At 39.4% G+C, this 18,761-nt stretch overlaps 1 protein-coding gene across 1 annotated transcript in view; it reads right to left on the bottom strand.

Moving 5' to 3' along the window:
- Positions 1 to 18,761, bottom strand: part of DFFB (DNA fragmentation factor subunit beta) — a 115,776-nt gene that overhangs the window by 38,649 nt on the left and 58,366 nt on the right. Inside the window, exon 3 of the mRNA XM_069239965.1 lies at positions 11,743 to 11,934. Within this exon, the coding sequence (XP_069096066.1) occupies positions 11,743 to 11,934 (192 nt within the window). The remainder of the gene's footprint in view (positions 1 to 11,742; positions 11,935 to 18,761) is intronic.

Below are 18,761 nucleotides of genomic sequence, written 5' to 3'. Positions count from 1 at the left end.
GATTCCCCTAGGTCTCTAGTTTTCAAAAATGCACAGGTTTGGTAGGTTTCCCTAGGTGCCGGCTGAGCTAGAGGCCAAAATCTAGAGGTAGGCACTTTGCAAAAAACACCTCTTTTTTCTGTCAAAAAATGAGATGTGTCCAAGTTGTGTTTTGGGGCATTTCCTGTTGTGGGCGCTAGGCCTACCCACACAAGTGAGGTATAATTTTTATCGGGAGACTTGGGGGAACATAGAATAGCAAAACAAGTGTTATTGCCCCTTGTCTTTCTCTACATTTTTACCTTCCAAATATAATAGAGTGTGTAAAAAAGACGTCTATTTGAGAAATGCCCTGTAATTCACATGCTAGTATGGGCACCCCGGAATTCAGAGATGTGCAAATAAACACTGCTCCTCAACACCTTATCTTGTGCCCATTTTGGAAACACAACGGTTTTCTTGATAGCTATTTTTTCACTCTTTATATTTCAGCATATGAATTGCTGTATACCCGGTATAGAATGAAAACCCACTGCAGGGTGCAGCTCATTTATTGGCTCTGGGTACCTAGGGTTCTTGATGAACCTACAAGCCCTATATATCCCCGCAACCAGAAGAGTCCAGCAGACGTAACGGTATATTGCTTTAAAAAATCTGACACTGCAGGAAAAAGTTACAGAGTAAAACTTAGAGAAAAATTGCTGTTTTTTACCTCAATTTCAATAAAAAAAAAATCAGTTGTTATTTTCTGTAGGAAACCCTTGTAGGATCTACAGAAATTACCCCTTGCTGAATTCAGAATTTTATCTACTTTTCAGAAATGTTTAGGTTTCTGGGATCCAGCATTGGTTTCATACCCATTTCTGTCACTGACTGGAAGGATGCTGAAAACACAAAAATCGTAAAAATGGGGTATGTCCCAGTAAAATGCCAAAATTGGGTTGAAACACCGGGTTTTCTGACTCAAGTCTGCCTGTTCATGAAAGCTGGGAAGCTGATGATTTTAGCACCGCAAGCCCTTTGTTGATGCAATATTCAGGGAAAAAAACAGAAGCCTTCTTCTGCAGCCCCTTTTTCATTTTTTTTTTTTTTAAAAACTAAATTTTCACTGTATTTTGGCTAATTTCTTGGCCTCCTTCAGGGAAACCCACAAAGTCTGGGTACCTCTAGAATCCCTAGGATGTTGGAAAAAAAGGACGCAAATTTGGCGTGGGTAGCTTATGTGGACAAAAAGTTATGAGGGCCTAAGCGAGAACTATTCCAAATAGGCAAAAAAAGGCCTGGCACATGAGGGGGAAAGGCCTGGCAACGAAGGGGTTAAAGAAACAGAGTGTGATAGCAGACTTAAATAAGAGTAGATGTACTGTGCAGCGTTCTGGACAGCTTTGAGGCAGGAGTGGACTAACTCCAAATTTTCAAACTCTCTCAGTAATTAAAAAGATGCACAATCCATTCATTGGTCCTTAAGGTGGTCTCACTTCAGGGGTCAGATTCAGTGTCTAATGGCTGTTGATGGCACCATTAAATTTACAACTGTTCCAGATTTTCTCAGCAAAAGTGCATCGTCATTTGAATGATTTCACACAGTTCTGACAAAATATTACATTCTCTAACAATTTGGAACATCAGGTTCTTTTCTCACGGTACAGTAAATAAACAAATACAATTTCCATGGGAATCATAAGTCTTGTTCGACAGCTAGAACAAATAATGCAACATTGTTAACATGTTCTTTGCCTTCAATACAACAGGACATTCAACATCACATTAACAGTCTAGGAAAATAATTCAGGTCAGAAGGAACAGAATAAACACCTGATTTTTCATTACTGCTGCAAAATGAATCTTTCAGGCCCAGTCAAGCTAAAAAACCTCAATACATATTAATACACTTCATGCATTAATAAACCTATTGTGCACCTTAAAATTCTAATCAAATATGCAAAGCTAATGAATGAATTGCAAGAATTATTTGTAAAATGTTAAAATAATTTTAAACGTGCATTTTTCTGCACGTGTAACTCACATTAATAAAATCCATTTAATTCAATATAAGTATGTTTCATACATATTCATTTGATATTCTCGATTCTAATATCCATTTTAATAAAACACTCTTAACGTTAACTCATTGTAGTACCTCATTTAATATGAACTCAAAAGATCTCATGTTAAAACCTAGTGCTTTATATGAATGGCAGCCAGAGTTTCCACAATAATTCAAACGTGTACATTTTACAACTCGTGCTATTTTCTCTGTTAGACTTTAAATGTAGGTTAATTAGTCACCATATGCTGACTTCTATGCCTCTAACATATTAATAAAATTTGATCTCTCTCATCGCTCTCATGACCCTTCATTAGTGCGAGTTGATCCCATCCAATGTGTATTTCAAAACCCTACCACGTTTGTGAAATGAAGGTTATTGTGGCTTTCAAAGGTATCCTTTTTAGCTCAAATATCAAAATAATCATACATACTATTGAGATTGTTCTACCAAAGAGTGTTTTTTCAAGGCATGTTTAAAGGGAGAATTCATTGATATTTACATGTAGCAGATCTTTCACATTTCGAGCTGTCTTCACTTATTCATGTTGATTTTTGTTGTGGTGAAAATGCAGTGCAACATATTCATTCATGTGGATATTTAGATGCAGTTAAATGTGTTTTACGGTGAACAATACTTCTTTATGTAGTTATTTATATGCAATTTTACATACAATAAACAAGACCCAGTTAGTTATTGGTAATATAAAGAAATAATGATGGGAGACTATAGAAAGAACCCATATAAAGGATTCTCACCAGGATGGTTAAAGTCCTTCCAAAGTCTAAATGGTCGAACTAGTAGTGAGGATCCGGTCTGAGGACGGTGTATTAAATAGAATGAAAAATTCAGTCTGAATAATTAAGCTTTTGAATGACCTAAAAAAATGAACTAACAGTTTTAGTGTCTCATTTATATCACAATTTACGGGAACTCTGCAATAGTTCTTTAAATAACGACTCAATTGTGTCATGTCACAGCTGGTACTGGCAATGAAGATGTAGGGTTTTAGACATTCTTAAAGAGGGGATACTTCAATAAAGCACTTTCATGCCTTACAACCAAACTACAATACAGTCATGGAGAGGCTTGTCTCGTTATTCTTAACCAATGTTTCCTTTCACAATATATTTTAGTTTTAGTTCTTAAGCATTTTTTTACACCTGATAAAATTGCTTGGGAAACCCAATAGCCTCATTCTGTTAGATCTTCCTGCTGGCTTCAACACAATGGATCACGCACTCTTGATCCATAATCTAGCAGAAGTAGGCCTTGGTGTGGGGGCAGCCCTATCTTGATTTTATTTAGTCCGAAGCAATCACTGACTATCTTCCTCTGTGTCTCAATCACCTGCTGTCACCTTGGAGTACCTCAAGGCTCCTGCTATCACACATTTTCTTTAATCCCCCCCTAAGCGATTATTAGATGTTAGGTCCATGAGTTTATCTCACAAGCAAATGACACTCATAAAATTCTACTTTTTGACTTCTCTCCTTAACGTGCTTTAGTGGCGAAATTATGAAACTGTCACTGGTATTCAAGACTGGATGAGAAAAAATCTGCTTTGGCCCACAGTGAGTAAAATGAAGGAAAGTCTGAACTGCTCCATGGCCCAAACAGAGTTTCCACTTCTCTGGTGACCAAGGTATTAAGTATCAGTGATGGTAGAAACTGTGTCTCTAGTTGGCAGAGGTATGCACCCTGTCCAAGTAGGGACCACAATAGTAGTCAGGGTAAGTCACAACACAACCTGAATTATCCAATGCTCACCCTCTGGTAGCGTGGCACAGAGCAGGCAGGATTAACTTAGAAGTTAATGTGTAAAGTATTTGTGCAATACCTTACACAATAAAAAAGTGAAAACACCACAAAGAGACTCCTCGCTAGGTTAGAAAAATAGAGAATATTTATTTGAGTAAAATGAGACCAAAACGATAAATCCATTCAGTGGAAGATGGGATATGAATTTTTAAGATTAAATGTGAAAACACTGCTTAGATCTCACTAGCAGTCAAAGGTTTTCTTGAGGTGCATATCCAAAATCCAGGTCGACCGTGATGGAGGATAGGCAGGCTACAGAACCCACACTGAAACAGTACCTTTCATGAAGCAAAGCACTGACGATGAGGGCATGATGTGGCAGTATTTTCCACACATTTGGGTCACTAGTGTCATAGTCAGGCTCAACTGAAGAGAATGTGATGCCTCAGCATTGGGCCGCACAGGCTATGAATCCGGTGTCGCTGGGCAGCTGCTGCCTCGCTGTCACAGAGTGATACCTCTATTTTTCTCCAGCACTGGAGGCGATGTGTCGCTTTTTGCAGAAAGCAGCTGCAGAATCAACTTCTGAGGCCCTAGCTTGGAGGGTAAATATCAAGCAAGGGTGAGTCTCGCAGAGAGCAGAGTCCAGCAGTTGTAGGCAGTCTTTGATGTCCCTGTGACTCCAGGAGAACTTGCAGCAAGTCAGCAAGCCCTTGGAGATTACTCTGGGGCAAACGCAGAGTCCTTCTAGAAGGATCAGAGATGAGCAGGCAGCAGGGCAACAAGCAAAATAACAGTCCTTCCAGAAAGGCAGTCCAGATGAGTCTTTTGAGCAGTTCCGCAGTTGTTCTGGCAGAGGTTCACTTCCAAGTCCAGAAGTGACTGATTTTAGGGGGCCATATATCCAGTACTTATGTCCAAAAGTTCCTTTGGATTGGGGGAGACTTCAAAGAGTGGCTTTGAAGTGAACCAGTTCCCTTTCAACCCAGTCCTGTCTGCCAGGCTATTATCAATCCTTTGTGTGGGGTCAGGCCACTACCCTTTGAAGTGTAAGCCCCGCAACCCTTCCTGCCCAGGAAGACCCATCAATATGCAGATTAATGCAGATGTAGTTGAGTGTCCTGTGTTGGTGGCTGTGTGGATGGAATGCACAAATGTAAATGTCACCCAGCCCAGTCCAGACGTGTACTGGAGACTGGTTGTAAGGCACACGGAGCAGTAAGAGCAGAGAAATGCCTACTTTCAAAAAGAGGTATTTCTAAAATAGTTATGTTAAATCTGACTTTACAAGCAAAGATGATTTATCATTACCATTCCAATTATATGAAACATGATGTAACTACTCGTTTCTGATCAGGAATTACAGCTTAAAAATATATTAAGCAATTTCCAATGCTAGCCTATAAAAGGAGCAGGCCTCACAATAGCGAAAAACTACTTTTGGAGTTTTTCACTACCAGGACATTTAAAACTTAAAAGTACATGTCTTGCCTTTTAAATACACTGCATCCTGCCTTGTGGGTCACATAGGACCTATCTTAGAGGCGACTTATATGCGCTAGAAGGGGACTTTAAGGCTTGGCAAGGGGTTTTAGATGCCAAGTGAGGTGGCAGGAAAACTACACACACAGCCCTTGCAATAGTAGGTCTGACACATAGTTAAGGGTCTACTCATGTGGGTGGCACAATCAGTGCTGCAGGCCCACTAGTAGCATTTAATTTATAGGCCCTAGGCACATATAGTGTACTCTACTAGGGACATATACGTAGATTAAATATGCCCATTGGGTACGAGCCAATGCTACCATGTTTAGGGGAGAGAGCACAAGAACGTTAGCACTGGTTAGCAGTAGTAAAGTGTGCAGTCCTATAACTAGCACAAACAAAAACAGAAAAATTGAGGGAGGGAGGCAAAAAGTTCCTGGAAGACTACCCTAAGGCTGTCTAAGTCTAATAATTGAGATGCTGCTTCGGGCATTTCCAAGACCTGTTTTGGTTTGCTGTTTAGGAGAGTATTATCCATTTGGGCACCTAAGCTATGGCACTGGCTACCTCTATCTTTTTGAGTTACAAAAATAATCTCTTCTGTTAATCCTTTTGAGAATGAATCGGGTTGCCACAGTCCTAGCACCAAGAATAACAATCATCAGAAGTAATAAAGTAATGTATCTAGCCCCTTTTTAACTACATATCACCACACAGTACCATGAACCTACTGGAGGGTATGTTCCAATGTGTATGTTTAATTTATCTACACTGTTTTCCTTGTCACATAATTGATATTGTATGTCATTTGTAGTGGATAATAATAAAAATGTCAGTTTATGGATTTTTACCAGGTCTACAAAACAAGCACCCTGACAACAAAATGGTTTGTGCTCTTCAAGAGATCACCTTCTATAGGACAGAACAAGAGCCCTGTCCTATGTTCAATAGTCAAACATATTCAAACACAAGGACTAGAGAAGGCTTAAACTTGGGGCACTTTCTCCATTGATCAACTGACTATCATATAGAAGTTCATAAAATACTTTACTGAATGGAAAATCACCTACACCACATCATCATTGTAAACCTCTAGTCTATGTTCACTTTACATGAAAAGAACTACTCCTGTCGCGTTCCAACAACTTCATATTTCAGGCCTCGAAAAATCATAAAAATGTAACCAGACCTGCTGGTCTAGCAACTTACATAATTTACTTGATCTAACTGTAATGCTCCTGACCCATAAACTGGTTTCAAATGATGTAATCCTAGGCAAACATTTCAATTCACTGAACCCCAATTTTCTTCATTATCACATACGGTAGCACCTTTAAATGTCAGTGCCGCATGTCTGCTATACAAAAAATCTTGTTTAATAGACTAAGGGCCTCATCACGGGTCTGGTGGGCAATGCGGCGGTCCGATCCCGGCTTCTGGAGGTGGCGGCGGTCCTAATCCACCAGGGCAGCGCTGCAAGCAGCGCTGCCCTGGGGATTACAACCCATCCTCCGCCAGCGGTTTCACGGCAGTACCACCACCATGAAAACGCTGGCGGAGAACAGGTGCATGGGGCCCCAGGGGGGCATGGGAAGGGCACGAGCCTCCTCTGGCCAGCACCGTCACAATGCAGTGAACACAGAGGGTACTGGTGCATCCGGCTTGCTACAGCATTGCCGTCGGCTCCATTACGAGTCAAAGACAATACTGTAGGCTGTTTCCCGCTAGGCCAGCGGGCGAATATTCAGGTATTCGCCCGCTGACCTAGTGGAAAACTCTTAATGGGGCCAGAGTTAAGATAGCCTGTGTGGCAGCAACCTCTCCATCGGATGTTCGGCATAAGGTAAAAAACAGTGTTCGCCGAATTCATAATGAGCCCCTGAATGTTTGCCCTATGTATAATACAAATCTAGCCACATGTAGAATATACATGACCCCTGGCTTACCTCTTAGTCAGGTCCACGGGAATCATGCAATTGCTGCAGAATCGTCAGATTTTACCAAAAAATGTTTCTAGTTTAAGTGATTCAAAGGTTACTTAATGTGCAATAACACGTGTTCCTGCGCAATAAAAGACCCTTTGCAAAGCTGGACTGGTCACCTTTCTGTTGGTTATTGCTATATTTGGGTATTAAATTGGTACTAATGAGGGGCACCCAATGCCCAGAGTGTGTTACCAACTTTAACAAGCATTTGCAATGTAATGGGTCTCACGTTTGCTCAAGCTAGAGCTGTAAGCATTGTAAATTCCTAACTGGGCTTTTCTTGCCATGTGGAGGAGGTGGGGGGGGATCACTAAAGAAAAAGGTGACGGGATGAGAGGCTAGAAAGGAGAACACGTTGTGTACAGCAGGCAGTCCCACTGTATAAAACTTGAAAGCGCCATGAGCGAGACTGAAAAACTAAACAAACAATGACAAGTAACTGGTATAGTACTTGTCATTGTTTGTTTTGTTTTGCTCAGGGTGCTTTCCAGTTTTTTTGTTGTTTTTTGTTGTTGTTTTTGTTTCACAGAGGTAACTGGATCGACAGGCCCACTGTATAAAACTTTAAAGCGCCTTCGAGTCAGGAAACAAAAAAAATGGTTCATCCAAACATTAGAAAAACAATCCAGGCATAATTAAACTGTACTTGGCCTGTGCTCCTCAGCCAAGAACAGGAAGTGACATATCAGCTGCCAAACCAGTTGGAAGGTAGCAAAATAAAAGCAGCACTGCCTTCAACCTATGGTAAGTGTCAGGCTGCCCAAGAAAGAAGCAAAGTCCTTTACTCATTCCAAAAAGTCTTGCAGACAGCGCATGTGCGCTGTCTAGGCTCGACTTAAACGTGGCAAACAAAGGAAGGAATATTATTGCAAAATGTGCTGCATTATGACACTACTACTCAACCCCTACAGCAAAATTCAGACCTCTCCTGCTGCATAATCCCAGTGGCCCTGAATTGTCATCATTTGCCATCGTCATTAAAGCGGGCAAGAATGTTTCTCTAATAATGGTTCAAAACTATCATTTTTAATAAATATGTAACTAAACATGAAGTGGTTGCGTACTGTCATTTCCAATCAGCACATTTTACATTCAAATAGGCACAAAACTTCCATGTGACATGCGGTTTTACTGATATAGCTATATAGTTTACAAACAGCAATGTGTGGAAATCGAGTTTCCGCAAATATTGTCATTTGGACATCACCAAGTAAAGTGTTCTGATTTGTTTTGCTCCTATTTAAATCTTTGCATCACACTTCTGAATTTAAAAAAAATGTAATTCCTGATATATTTTAAAATATTTGTACTATTTATTTACAACTTTTTTAAATGTTTTAGAAAAAATGACATCCTACATCCTTTTGTTTAAAAATGATTGCCAGAAAGGTCACTTTACAAAATCGTATAACTGCATTAAGAGGAAAAAAATAAACACCATTTTCAGGATAAGATAAGCAAAAGACAAAATGACATTTGACTTCTGTCCCAGAAAAAACAGCAGACGTGTCAAGATTTAAAGGCATCTTTATTGCTCATTCATTTTCTGAATTAATAAAACACCTGTTCCTTTCCAGCTCAAGTTCACTTGCCAGAAGGGACCAGTAGATCTTAAAAATAGCTCCACATGATAAAATATCACTTGCCATAGCGAGTGGGCAAGTAGAATTTTCAAGGCCTGTATTCGAATTATCTCTTTTGTATAGCCCTAATAGAGCACAATACAAAAGAGTCATATTGTTTATACTTTCAAATAGACATTCTCTTGATTTTGTTCAACTCCATGCAATCCCTGACAAGTTAGCACCCCTCAATTCTTCTCGTTCGAGGGTCGCCCTTCCCCTTTTAAACCCATTTGACTGTTAAGATGTTGTTGTTCTGTTCGATAAAAAACAATTTTAACCTGTGCTTTTAAAACTGATGTTAAATATTAATTCACGTGTTCACATTTTCACAAGACTGATGCCACACTGATACCTTAAACTGTATTACATCAGACTGTACTTCAATCAGTTCAATTGTCCCATTTGGAACATTTATTTGGCTCTTGGTTAAAAGTATATATTTCTACAAAACCTGCAAAAACTGAGTGCTGTCAAAGTTGTTTTGATAGGCATTTTTGTGTCACGTGCACACAAGAGACACTAAACTACTCATTTGTAAGAAGTAATCTCCAATTCACAGACCTAAAATCGAAAAAGTTGTGTCCTTTTGATGCCTTATTCATCATATTGAAGATAATTCGAGGTGCTCAATTCACCCATACTTCCAACACTTACCCCACCTGCTCAACCATTTTCTATATGGACAAGTTATATGCTTAAGATATTTAACCCCATTTCTCCACATTTTACCTTTCACAAAGTTGCCTACATATTACCTGTTGTACTAAGGTTTAAGGCTCTCACCAACCTCTCTCCTTTTCCGACTTCCTTGATTCTTGGATTTTGAATATTGTTCCTGTACAAGCTATCAGGTTCAGACTCTCAACAACTCTTTTTTTTCTGGACCTTTCACTAACGCTGCATGGTCAAAGATGGTGGAAATCTTTAAACACTGCCCGGAAAGTCCCAGATGGTAATCAGAGTTCCGGAGGGGATGAAAGGTGGGAATATAGGATGCAGCTTTCAACAATAGTCTCACAGCAGGGTTCTCCTATACGGTTAGTTGTTCTTTCTGTAACTACAGTAGAAAAGACAGTGTAGATAGTGAAGCTCAACCCATGAGATTTGGACAACATAGGCCCTCATTATGACCCTGGCGAACAGAGGTATTTTGGAGAAGATTACTGCAACAGGCTGGCGGTACTCTTCCCCCAAATATGGCATTGGCAGTTTGGCTCAAGACAAACCGCCAATGTACCACTCTGTCCGCCAGGACGGTAACAGCCGCCGGGCTGGAGACTTCAGTCTCCAGCCAAGCGGCTGGCACTGTCCCACCCGCGGGATTATGACCCCGCCTACCGCCATAGTTTTCATGGTTCCCTTACCACCATGAAAACCATGGCGGTAGGCACTATCAGTGACAGGGAATCCCTTCTCTGTCATCAATAGGGGTCTCCCCTGCCCCCCTCCCAAGAGTCCTCTCCCACCCTCCCCCTCTAGACTACCCCACGACATACACACACTATCATACACATGCATACACACACTCATACCCACATTCACCCATGCATGCATACATCCATTCACACACACTTACATACATACATACAAGCACCCAAGCATTCAGACCACACAACATACACACACACTCACAACCATGAATGCACACCCGCATTCCACACACCCGCATGGACACACACACAAACATCCGCCCACACCCCCACACACAACAACCCCAGCCCCTCCCCTGTCAGGGCACCCGACTTACCTTTTGTGAGGGGAGTCCTCCAGCAGGAGACGGGATAGGCGCTGTCCACCAGCAGAACACCGCCAGGCCGTATCATGTGTCATGATACGGCCTGCAGCGGTCTACTGGCGTGGCCTGCTGCTGGCAGCAGTGCCACCTTACCGCCGTCGCTGCCATAACCGCAGCCGGAATTCCACCATCCTTCTGGCGGAATTCCGGCTACGGTCATAATATGGCGGATGGTAGGTAGCCGAGGCGACGGTGTTTTGGTGGCCGTCGCCTCAGCGGTAGGCGGTCAATACCGGCAATGTTATAATGAGGGCCATAGTGTTTCAAGATAGACCCTCACACATCTTATAGGTGTCATTGGGTCTCGTTCCTCGCTGCTAAAAGCCAGGATAGTCTCAACCCATATTTCTGATTGCAAGGACCCTCTTTTGCTATTTCCATAAAATCTAGGGCTCAACAGCAGAAAATATTAAGGCTAGCCCTGTTCAGTCCCTCTCAGTAGGGAAAACCGGGAAGATACTATTGCCTTTACAGTTACTTTTGATTCAGGGCCTGAACAAATTAATTATATCAGCTTAATAAGTTAAGGTGTAAAACATAGATATTTAAATACTTGCTTCAAACAGACCCATGAGAAGGAGTGAAAACTTTTTATCAGAGGGGGAAGTCGTCACCAGAGATGACGACTTCTCAAACACCAGGCAATATAAAATTGTATCGGAAGTGCACTGGTGTACCTGTTCAGGATTAAACCTGTCTGATCTGGGTTTACCAGTCTCAACCGATATGGCAATATTCTTGTAGGCTTAACCTTGGCAAGTGTTTTATTATGTAAATTAATTGGAGGCCAGGGTCAATAGGAAACTACAGTCGCTTGGGACTTTTGGGGTTTTGGTAGGATTATAGGCCTAGCTCAAAGTATATTGAATGCATCCTTTAAGTATCTAAGGATTCTTCATGACATTTTTCGGGGATGAAATTTTTTCCATTTTCTAAGCTCAGTTTCCCATGTAGTGAGGAGGTATTCACTTTGCTATGGGTATACATTTTGCTATTACAGTGTATTTGACACATGGTGCTATAGAAAGTGTGCAAATTATATGATACAAGGGACTATGACATACCTTCAAACCACTGTTTGTCCTCTTCTCGGGTTTCTGCCAAAATGTTTTCATTCAGGTTTTGAATGAGATCCACCAGAATTTTCTGCCTCTTTGGACCCTGTTCTTCATCCGATAGTAGCTTCTGCGCAGCTTCCACAATGTCATCTTGCTGTTTGTAAAAGCTATTTAAAAGCTGTTCTATATCACTGACATCTACAATTAAAACAGAAAGAGCAGTTCTGCTTAAACATGCAAATTAGAAAAATGACTATCTGTAAAAGTGACTGGAAAAGTCCAGCTTTAAAATGATATTTACCCCGGCCAGTAAGCAGGGCAAGACTAGGCCAAAACCCAGACACTTTTTGTACAAATACAACCATCACTTTAAATTAAACTGCAGCTATCCTGTACCCAATCTTAGGTTTACTTTACAGTTTGCTGTTCTAATCTTCCATGGGGTTGTGACCTCAGGTGACTGGTTTAGTCTACAACAGTGGTTCCAAACCTGGGGTGCGCAGCACCCCCCTCCCCCACGGGTCCGTGACACATTCCCAGGGGGTCCACAGGCCTTGGCTGGGAGGAAGTCTCTTCTCCTGCTGGGGCCTCTTACAGCAAAGTACATATCTTACTTCCTTTGAGCAGCAGTTTTAAAAGCACTGCAAAGCCATGTTCTGTCAAACATCAAAGCGTCAAGATAACTCTAGTGATTAATATACCTGATCGAGAGAGATGGGAGTTTTGTCTAGTGGCAGTTTTGACTCATCTAAGGTAGCACAGATGGTTAATATGCCTGCTGCAAAGAATGTGTTTCAAGTAAAGAACATTATTTTATATGCATATCTCAGTGGGTTACTGCTTTTGTAACAGAGATTCTTTTGTTACTGAGCGGTTCATAAATTACAATCTTACTCTAGCACAGGGAGCTATAAACTGCCATTAAAGAGCTGCATGCAAACTGCATGGCACAAATTAGAAAGTTATGTTTTTTTTACTAGTCTTTAATTTTCCTTATGCCGTTAAAAAGGTTTGCTTGAGTAGAAATACATTCTTATTATTAAAGTCAACCCTAACCACTGTGTTATGTTCTGAACCCTGAGTTTTTGCTTCTCCAGAGCAAGCACTCTTAGAAAATGCCTACCAGTGTGGACGACATGTGAATCCTACACCTTGTAGTCCCTGTAAAGTGCTCAGACACCCTACACTGTTATGAGAGGTGCTATAAAACAAATAAATTACATATGACAGAGAAGTTATGGAGAGGAGAGGGGCCCTTATGATTTTACTTCCTTTTCCCACCACATATTTATGTGAAAAAGTTTGCTCATATCTTATGTACCTAAAAAAAAAAAAGTTGCTTGGGAATTTTAGCATCTGGCCTGAGGATTCAGCTTTCCTAAATAAAACCGAACATTGAAAAGTTAGTCGCCGAGATGCAGCGCCAACCTTGCTATTAAAATATTTGGATTTTTGCATATTTTGTCAATATAACATCATTATATCTGTGGTAATTCGAGTATTTGTTTGGTGTGTACTTGTTTGTGTATTTTTTGCGAATTACTGTTTTAATGTTTGAAATTTAAATTGTACAAACTGCTTGGGGGTACCCTGCTTCCAATAATGATTCTGTTGAGGTTTCGGGGGTCAAAAGGTTGGGACTCGCTGATCTACAACATAATAAATGAATAAGCAATCTACAACTGAGTGGCTATTCTATAATGCATGCAAAGATGCTTAGCTGAAGCCAACTGATGTAACACATGTGGCAATTGTTGTTGTCAGTCCATTAGACACAAATTGTGACGTTTCAATCATTATCTATCTCATGAGAAGTGGAGTTCTATCTTCCACCTGTCACTGTATTGAAATATGGTTTACAGCATAGGTGTTGCTGGCACCACAATAAGTTGGTTCTTCCACTACCCAAGTACAGGTGAGTGGTTCTCTACAGCCTGCCATTGATGGAGACATACAAAATGTGGTAATATGTAGGCACACATTTGTAATGCCTGAAGTGCTTGACTTAGCTTTTAAATTTGGGTTGAGGACCAGTCCTTTGTTGAATACATGTCTCAAAAAGAGAAATGAGATCATAAACAAGGCAATAGAGGAGCCAATTACTAATGTGAAATCTAATGGCAAGAGTCTGCAAATTAAGATATACAATACAGTGTGAAATTACCACAATGTTTTTACCAAATATTGAGGGACACTGGGAAGTAAATTAAACAGTTATAATTTCATACGGTGCGTGTACAGGAACATTTAGTTAACGTTGTGAGCTACTTTGTGACTGTTTCAATCTTCCACTGAATGAAAATGCAGGGCTCGGAAAATCATACAAATATTACTAGACCTGCAGGTCGAGTAACTTAAATATTCTACTCAACATAACTGTAATGTACTCAACCTGTAAATGGGTCTCAAATTGGATTATCCTAGGCAAATAGTTTAGAGTCACCTTTTTCTTAATTTCAAATCCGATTGCACCTTCAAATATGTTAGCTCAGCATTTCCGCAGTACAAAAAAAACCTTTTTGTTTGATTAAGTAGACTGACGTTTTCTACATGCATCACAAGGATCTATCCCACATACCCATGAGATCTAGCCCACATAACCAGGAATTTTTTGTTTACTAACAACACTGGCATCAGGGCAGGAGTGTTTCTCAGTTTGTTTAAACACTCAATTTTAATAAATATATTACTCATCCGTGATATTGTAACATATTGTCATCTACACACAGTAACTTTCCAAGAAATGTCCAAAAACCTCACCACTAACTTGCACCTTTACTGACAAAACTATATAGTGTATTAACAATCTGTGAAAATTGGGTTTCAGAAAACATATCTTTGGCACATCAACATGTTAAGTATTCCGATTTGTTTTCATTGTATCAAAATATTTTTTCATCACACTGAAATATAAAAAAGGGCTTTCACAACTAGTTAAATATATTTTGAAATGTTTGCATAGCTGACTTAGTCATTTAAATGTTGTGTGTTTGGAAAAACCTGACACTCTTTATCCTTTTATTTTACATTCTAAACAGCAGGTCACACAGTTCACCTTACAAAGTACTGGAACTCTGCAGTCAGAAGGAAAATTAATTGTAAGAAAAAATGACTTTTGAACTGTGAACACAGAGCAAATGTGACATAAGAACAAGATCTAACGGCATCTTTTATTGCACCTCCATTTTAAAACTGAACAGAACACCTGTTCAGTGTCAATTCACCAGAAAGGACTAGTAAGTATTAAAAGTAGCTCGACCTGATCAAATAAGACTCGCCAATGCAAGTGGTCGAGTGGATTTTTCGAGCCCTGAAAATGACATTGTCTCACAGGGCTCACATTTTAAATTGAAAACAATTCGACCGCTGATAAAGTGTTCAGAAGTATCACAAAGTTCACAATTCTAATTGACAATAATATGTGCTTAACAGAGTGATTGTTTTAATAAGGCTCTGAAGCAAAGCAAGAATAACTAAATGTTAACTAAAAGCTCATTTAAAAAAACATCCTGTATGCTTTATAGAATTTAAACAACGTTAATGTTGATTTCATTATTAACGGAACAAAATGTACATTGTCAGGGATGTATTTAAATATAAACAGACAGCTAGAATTGTACATAAAATACAGCTACTCACAAGCCACTGGTGATACATGGAAACATTTTGAATGGTTTTGCTTTACTCGAAAGGGGGTAAACCATACATATACTATGAAAGTAAGCTTAGTGGTGGCTTCTATCAGATAAATAACACAACTTTGAAACAACAAAATCCAATAATAATAAAATGTACAAGACAAAAAAAACTCACAATCTGTCCAATAACCAATTATTCCTTCATTAGAACCAAATACACTTCAGAAGGGTATTCAAACTCAAGTACACACAAAACATCCCTGCTATTAAAATATGAATGAAAAGGAATACAGTGATATGTTCTGCACACTAAATAGCACAGTACACAGACTCCCTTCAAGAATATCTGTAAAGAGATTCTTTGTGATTATTTGAGGGCAGAGTGAATGTTTCAAATAAATGTGATTAATTTAACAATTAAATGACCATGTGTAGTAGGTGGAGACCACAATTAGAAAGTCAAGTAGAGAGTTACTTTTATAGACGATCAAGCGCTCCTTGGAATATGTGTTGGCATCAGGGGGTTAAATAAAACTTTCAGGCCTACAAGTCAGTGGAGATCTCAAGACAAGAGTGGGAAGTACATTCAAGAGGATTCAAAAATGACAATTACATTTAAAGATTTAGAGTGTTCAGGACGTTAAAATAATTAGAAGGTCAGAAAAAAGCATAGCTCAAAGAGAAATGCTATCCCGCTCTATGAGTAAGCACAGATCTTTTGGCTTGTTTTCTAGTATCAAGCTCAGGAAAAGGAAAAAAGAGACCAGTACAAATAATACAATTTAAGGATTAAAACTATGTTTAAAGTGTCTTGGATAAATGTTTGGCAAGTTGTGGAATGCAAGAATACCGAGAATTGCCTTGCCGAGTAACAAGTAATAATGCAGACAGTTAGTTAAAGTAGTGTGTCTATCTGTTACATTAAGCCCATAATCAGGCAAAGTGAATTCTAGGTTGTGATCATTATATCAGAAAGGTTTCCAAGGTAATTGATTAACGGGACTGGGAGGCTAGCAGAGGCTGAAAAATAAATTTGCTTTTGTAATGGTCATAGGGCTGCTTGTGCCAAGACCAAGCAATCTTGCAATCCAGATCCGATGGGAGCAATGTGTGCTTCCACACTTCTCCAAACCCACTGTCAACCATACACTGACTACATGTTTGTTATAAGTAGAACTGAGGAAAGGGGAATCAGATGAGAAAGAAAAACTGAGACGATTGACATAGTCATATAACCTAAATGGACAGTTGGGCTTAATAGGCACTGCAGAATCGCTGACATACAAAGACAAGAAAATACTTCTAGCCACGGTATTGGCCTTGGCATCTAACATCTGATATTATGTATAGCACATATATGCCAACAGTCTCTGTATTTCCAACTTTAAGATGGAATAAAACCTGACAGTTTTCCAGAGCTGAAACACAATTACAAGTGATATAATAAGTGTGAACTACCGTATGAGTTCTTATACATTGTTTGCTAAAGACACCCACCTTTGACGTTATTTGCTAACATTCTATATAGCATTCTATATAGTATATGAAAAATATTCATTAATATCACATAGTTCTCCCAAACCTCCAACAAACATATGCTGATTTAAGGCTGTGTAGGATAGGGTTTTACAGCTTCCTTTGTAGAAATAACGCAAGTGAAAAATAGATCTCGTAATCTTATTCGATGACTCCTTGCAGAAAAAACAGCAAATGCAAACGAATTCACAATCAATAAATAACATTCAAGTACAGACCTCTAGTTCCTTCAACATACATGCTTCGTTAGTTTACTTTCTCTTTAGTATTGTGCTTCATTGACTTCCAAGAATAATAACTTGCAAGGATTCCAAAGTTCTAAACAACAAGTCCTATCTGCAACAAGATGGTATCACAATTACCTAGCGAGGACGATATGGATTGCATGAAGCTTCTACTTTAATCAGTTACAACGGTGACCACCATTTGCAAGTCCCAAAAGAGTATGGTAGCTTCAAGGGACATCTGCTCCCTCTCGTCTTTACACAAGTGTTTACCACAAGTGACACCATCTTAGATGCAAACCCCAGTTCAAGTCAACCTACACTCTAATCACTTTGCCATCCTAATTTGCGCCAGAAAATACGTATTCAGGAGATTAAGTGTAATGGGTTTCCACACAGGCTCGGCATGCAGGGGTTAGTGCCTCCTGCGCATCTTGACAGCTTGTTGTTTATGTTAATAGAAAGCCTGCATCACTTTGAAAATAATTTCTATACCTAAGGTTTAAGGATGGCACCGGGTGTCATTTATTATGTTGGAATTCCCACCATAATGGTGTTGATAAACGATTGTTGTTTAATATCCCTACAAAAGAAATAGGTGAGGCCTCTGCAGATTTGATCATCTATAATTACAGAGCTGGTGGCAATAAAAAAAGCTAATAAAAAAAAAGGTGACAAACAAAAATAATTAGCGGTACTGAAAAGGAAAATATTTTGAAAATGGGAGAAGGTAAGACTGGGATTTAGTCAGGGAAGAGGGAAAGTATACCTAGCAAATTGATCCACTTGTGGAGTGGATTAGAAATCACTATTCAAAATTACAAGTGTACATGTTTTTTTAATTGGAAAGGCATGTTTTAGAATGTTTTACATCATAAAAAGAGAGCATATGATCATAGCCTGCCTTATTTAGGAAAATCTAACTGAGAGGGGAATAGTTACTGATAAAACAAATAAAGGGTAACAATTATGGCAATAAAATTATTTAGAATAGAAAAGCATGGCATTTAGTCATGTGTTATGTACGTTCTAGCGAGCAGTCAATGTCACTAGTAGACTTGATAAAACACCACTAGTCAAACTGCCTGGGATAAATTTACAATGTGGATAATGTTTCTAAAATAATTTGTTAAAATGTACAGAACACACAAAAATAACAGGAACTGAACTTTGCTGTATATGTAAAGTGCAAATCAGTAGCTTAAGTAGCCTCAGACCTTCAGGAAATTAAGTTAAATTTAAACCAATATTCAAAAGGAAAGAAGGGGGATGGTCGAGGAGCAACCTGGGCAACTTGTAGTAAAGGTAGTGAAACTTATACCAAATAGTGTTGCTGGAACAACATTGAAAAATGATTTGTTGCACAACACATAGGTAAAAACAGGGATCCTGACATCTCTAGACTTCTCACATGATTATGTAATATCGGTGTGGTGTACTCAGTGCTTAATTTGTAAAAGAATGAATGCCAGTGCCCGATGTACTGTTCAGAAGCCTGAGGCCTGCGCTATTAAATGTCAGCCTGCTGAATACTAAGGCTGCGTACCCATCTCATGCCTCTATAAACCACTACCAGGAACTTCCTGCTTCTTTATCATACTCTTCGAGGTAACTGCTTTCTCCCTTT

Source organism: Pleurodeles waltl, chromosome 6 (genome assembly GCF_031143425.1).
Source record: "Pleurodeles waltl isolate 20211129_DDA chromosome 6, aPleWal1.hap1.20221129, whole genome shotgun sequence".
NCBI lineage: Eukaryota > Metazoa > Chordata > Amphibia > Caudata > Salamandridae > Pleurodeles > Pleurodeles waltl.
Note: the sequence above shows the minus strand (reverse complement) of the source record. Positions and strands in the feature narration are given on the sequence as shown.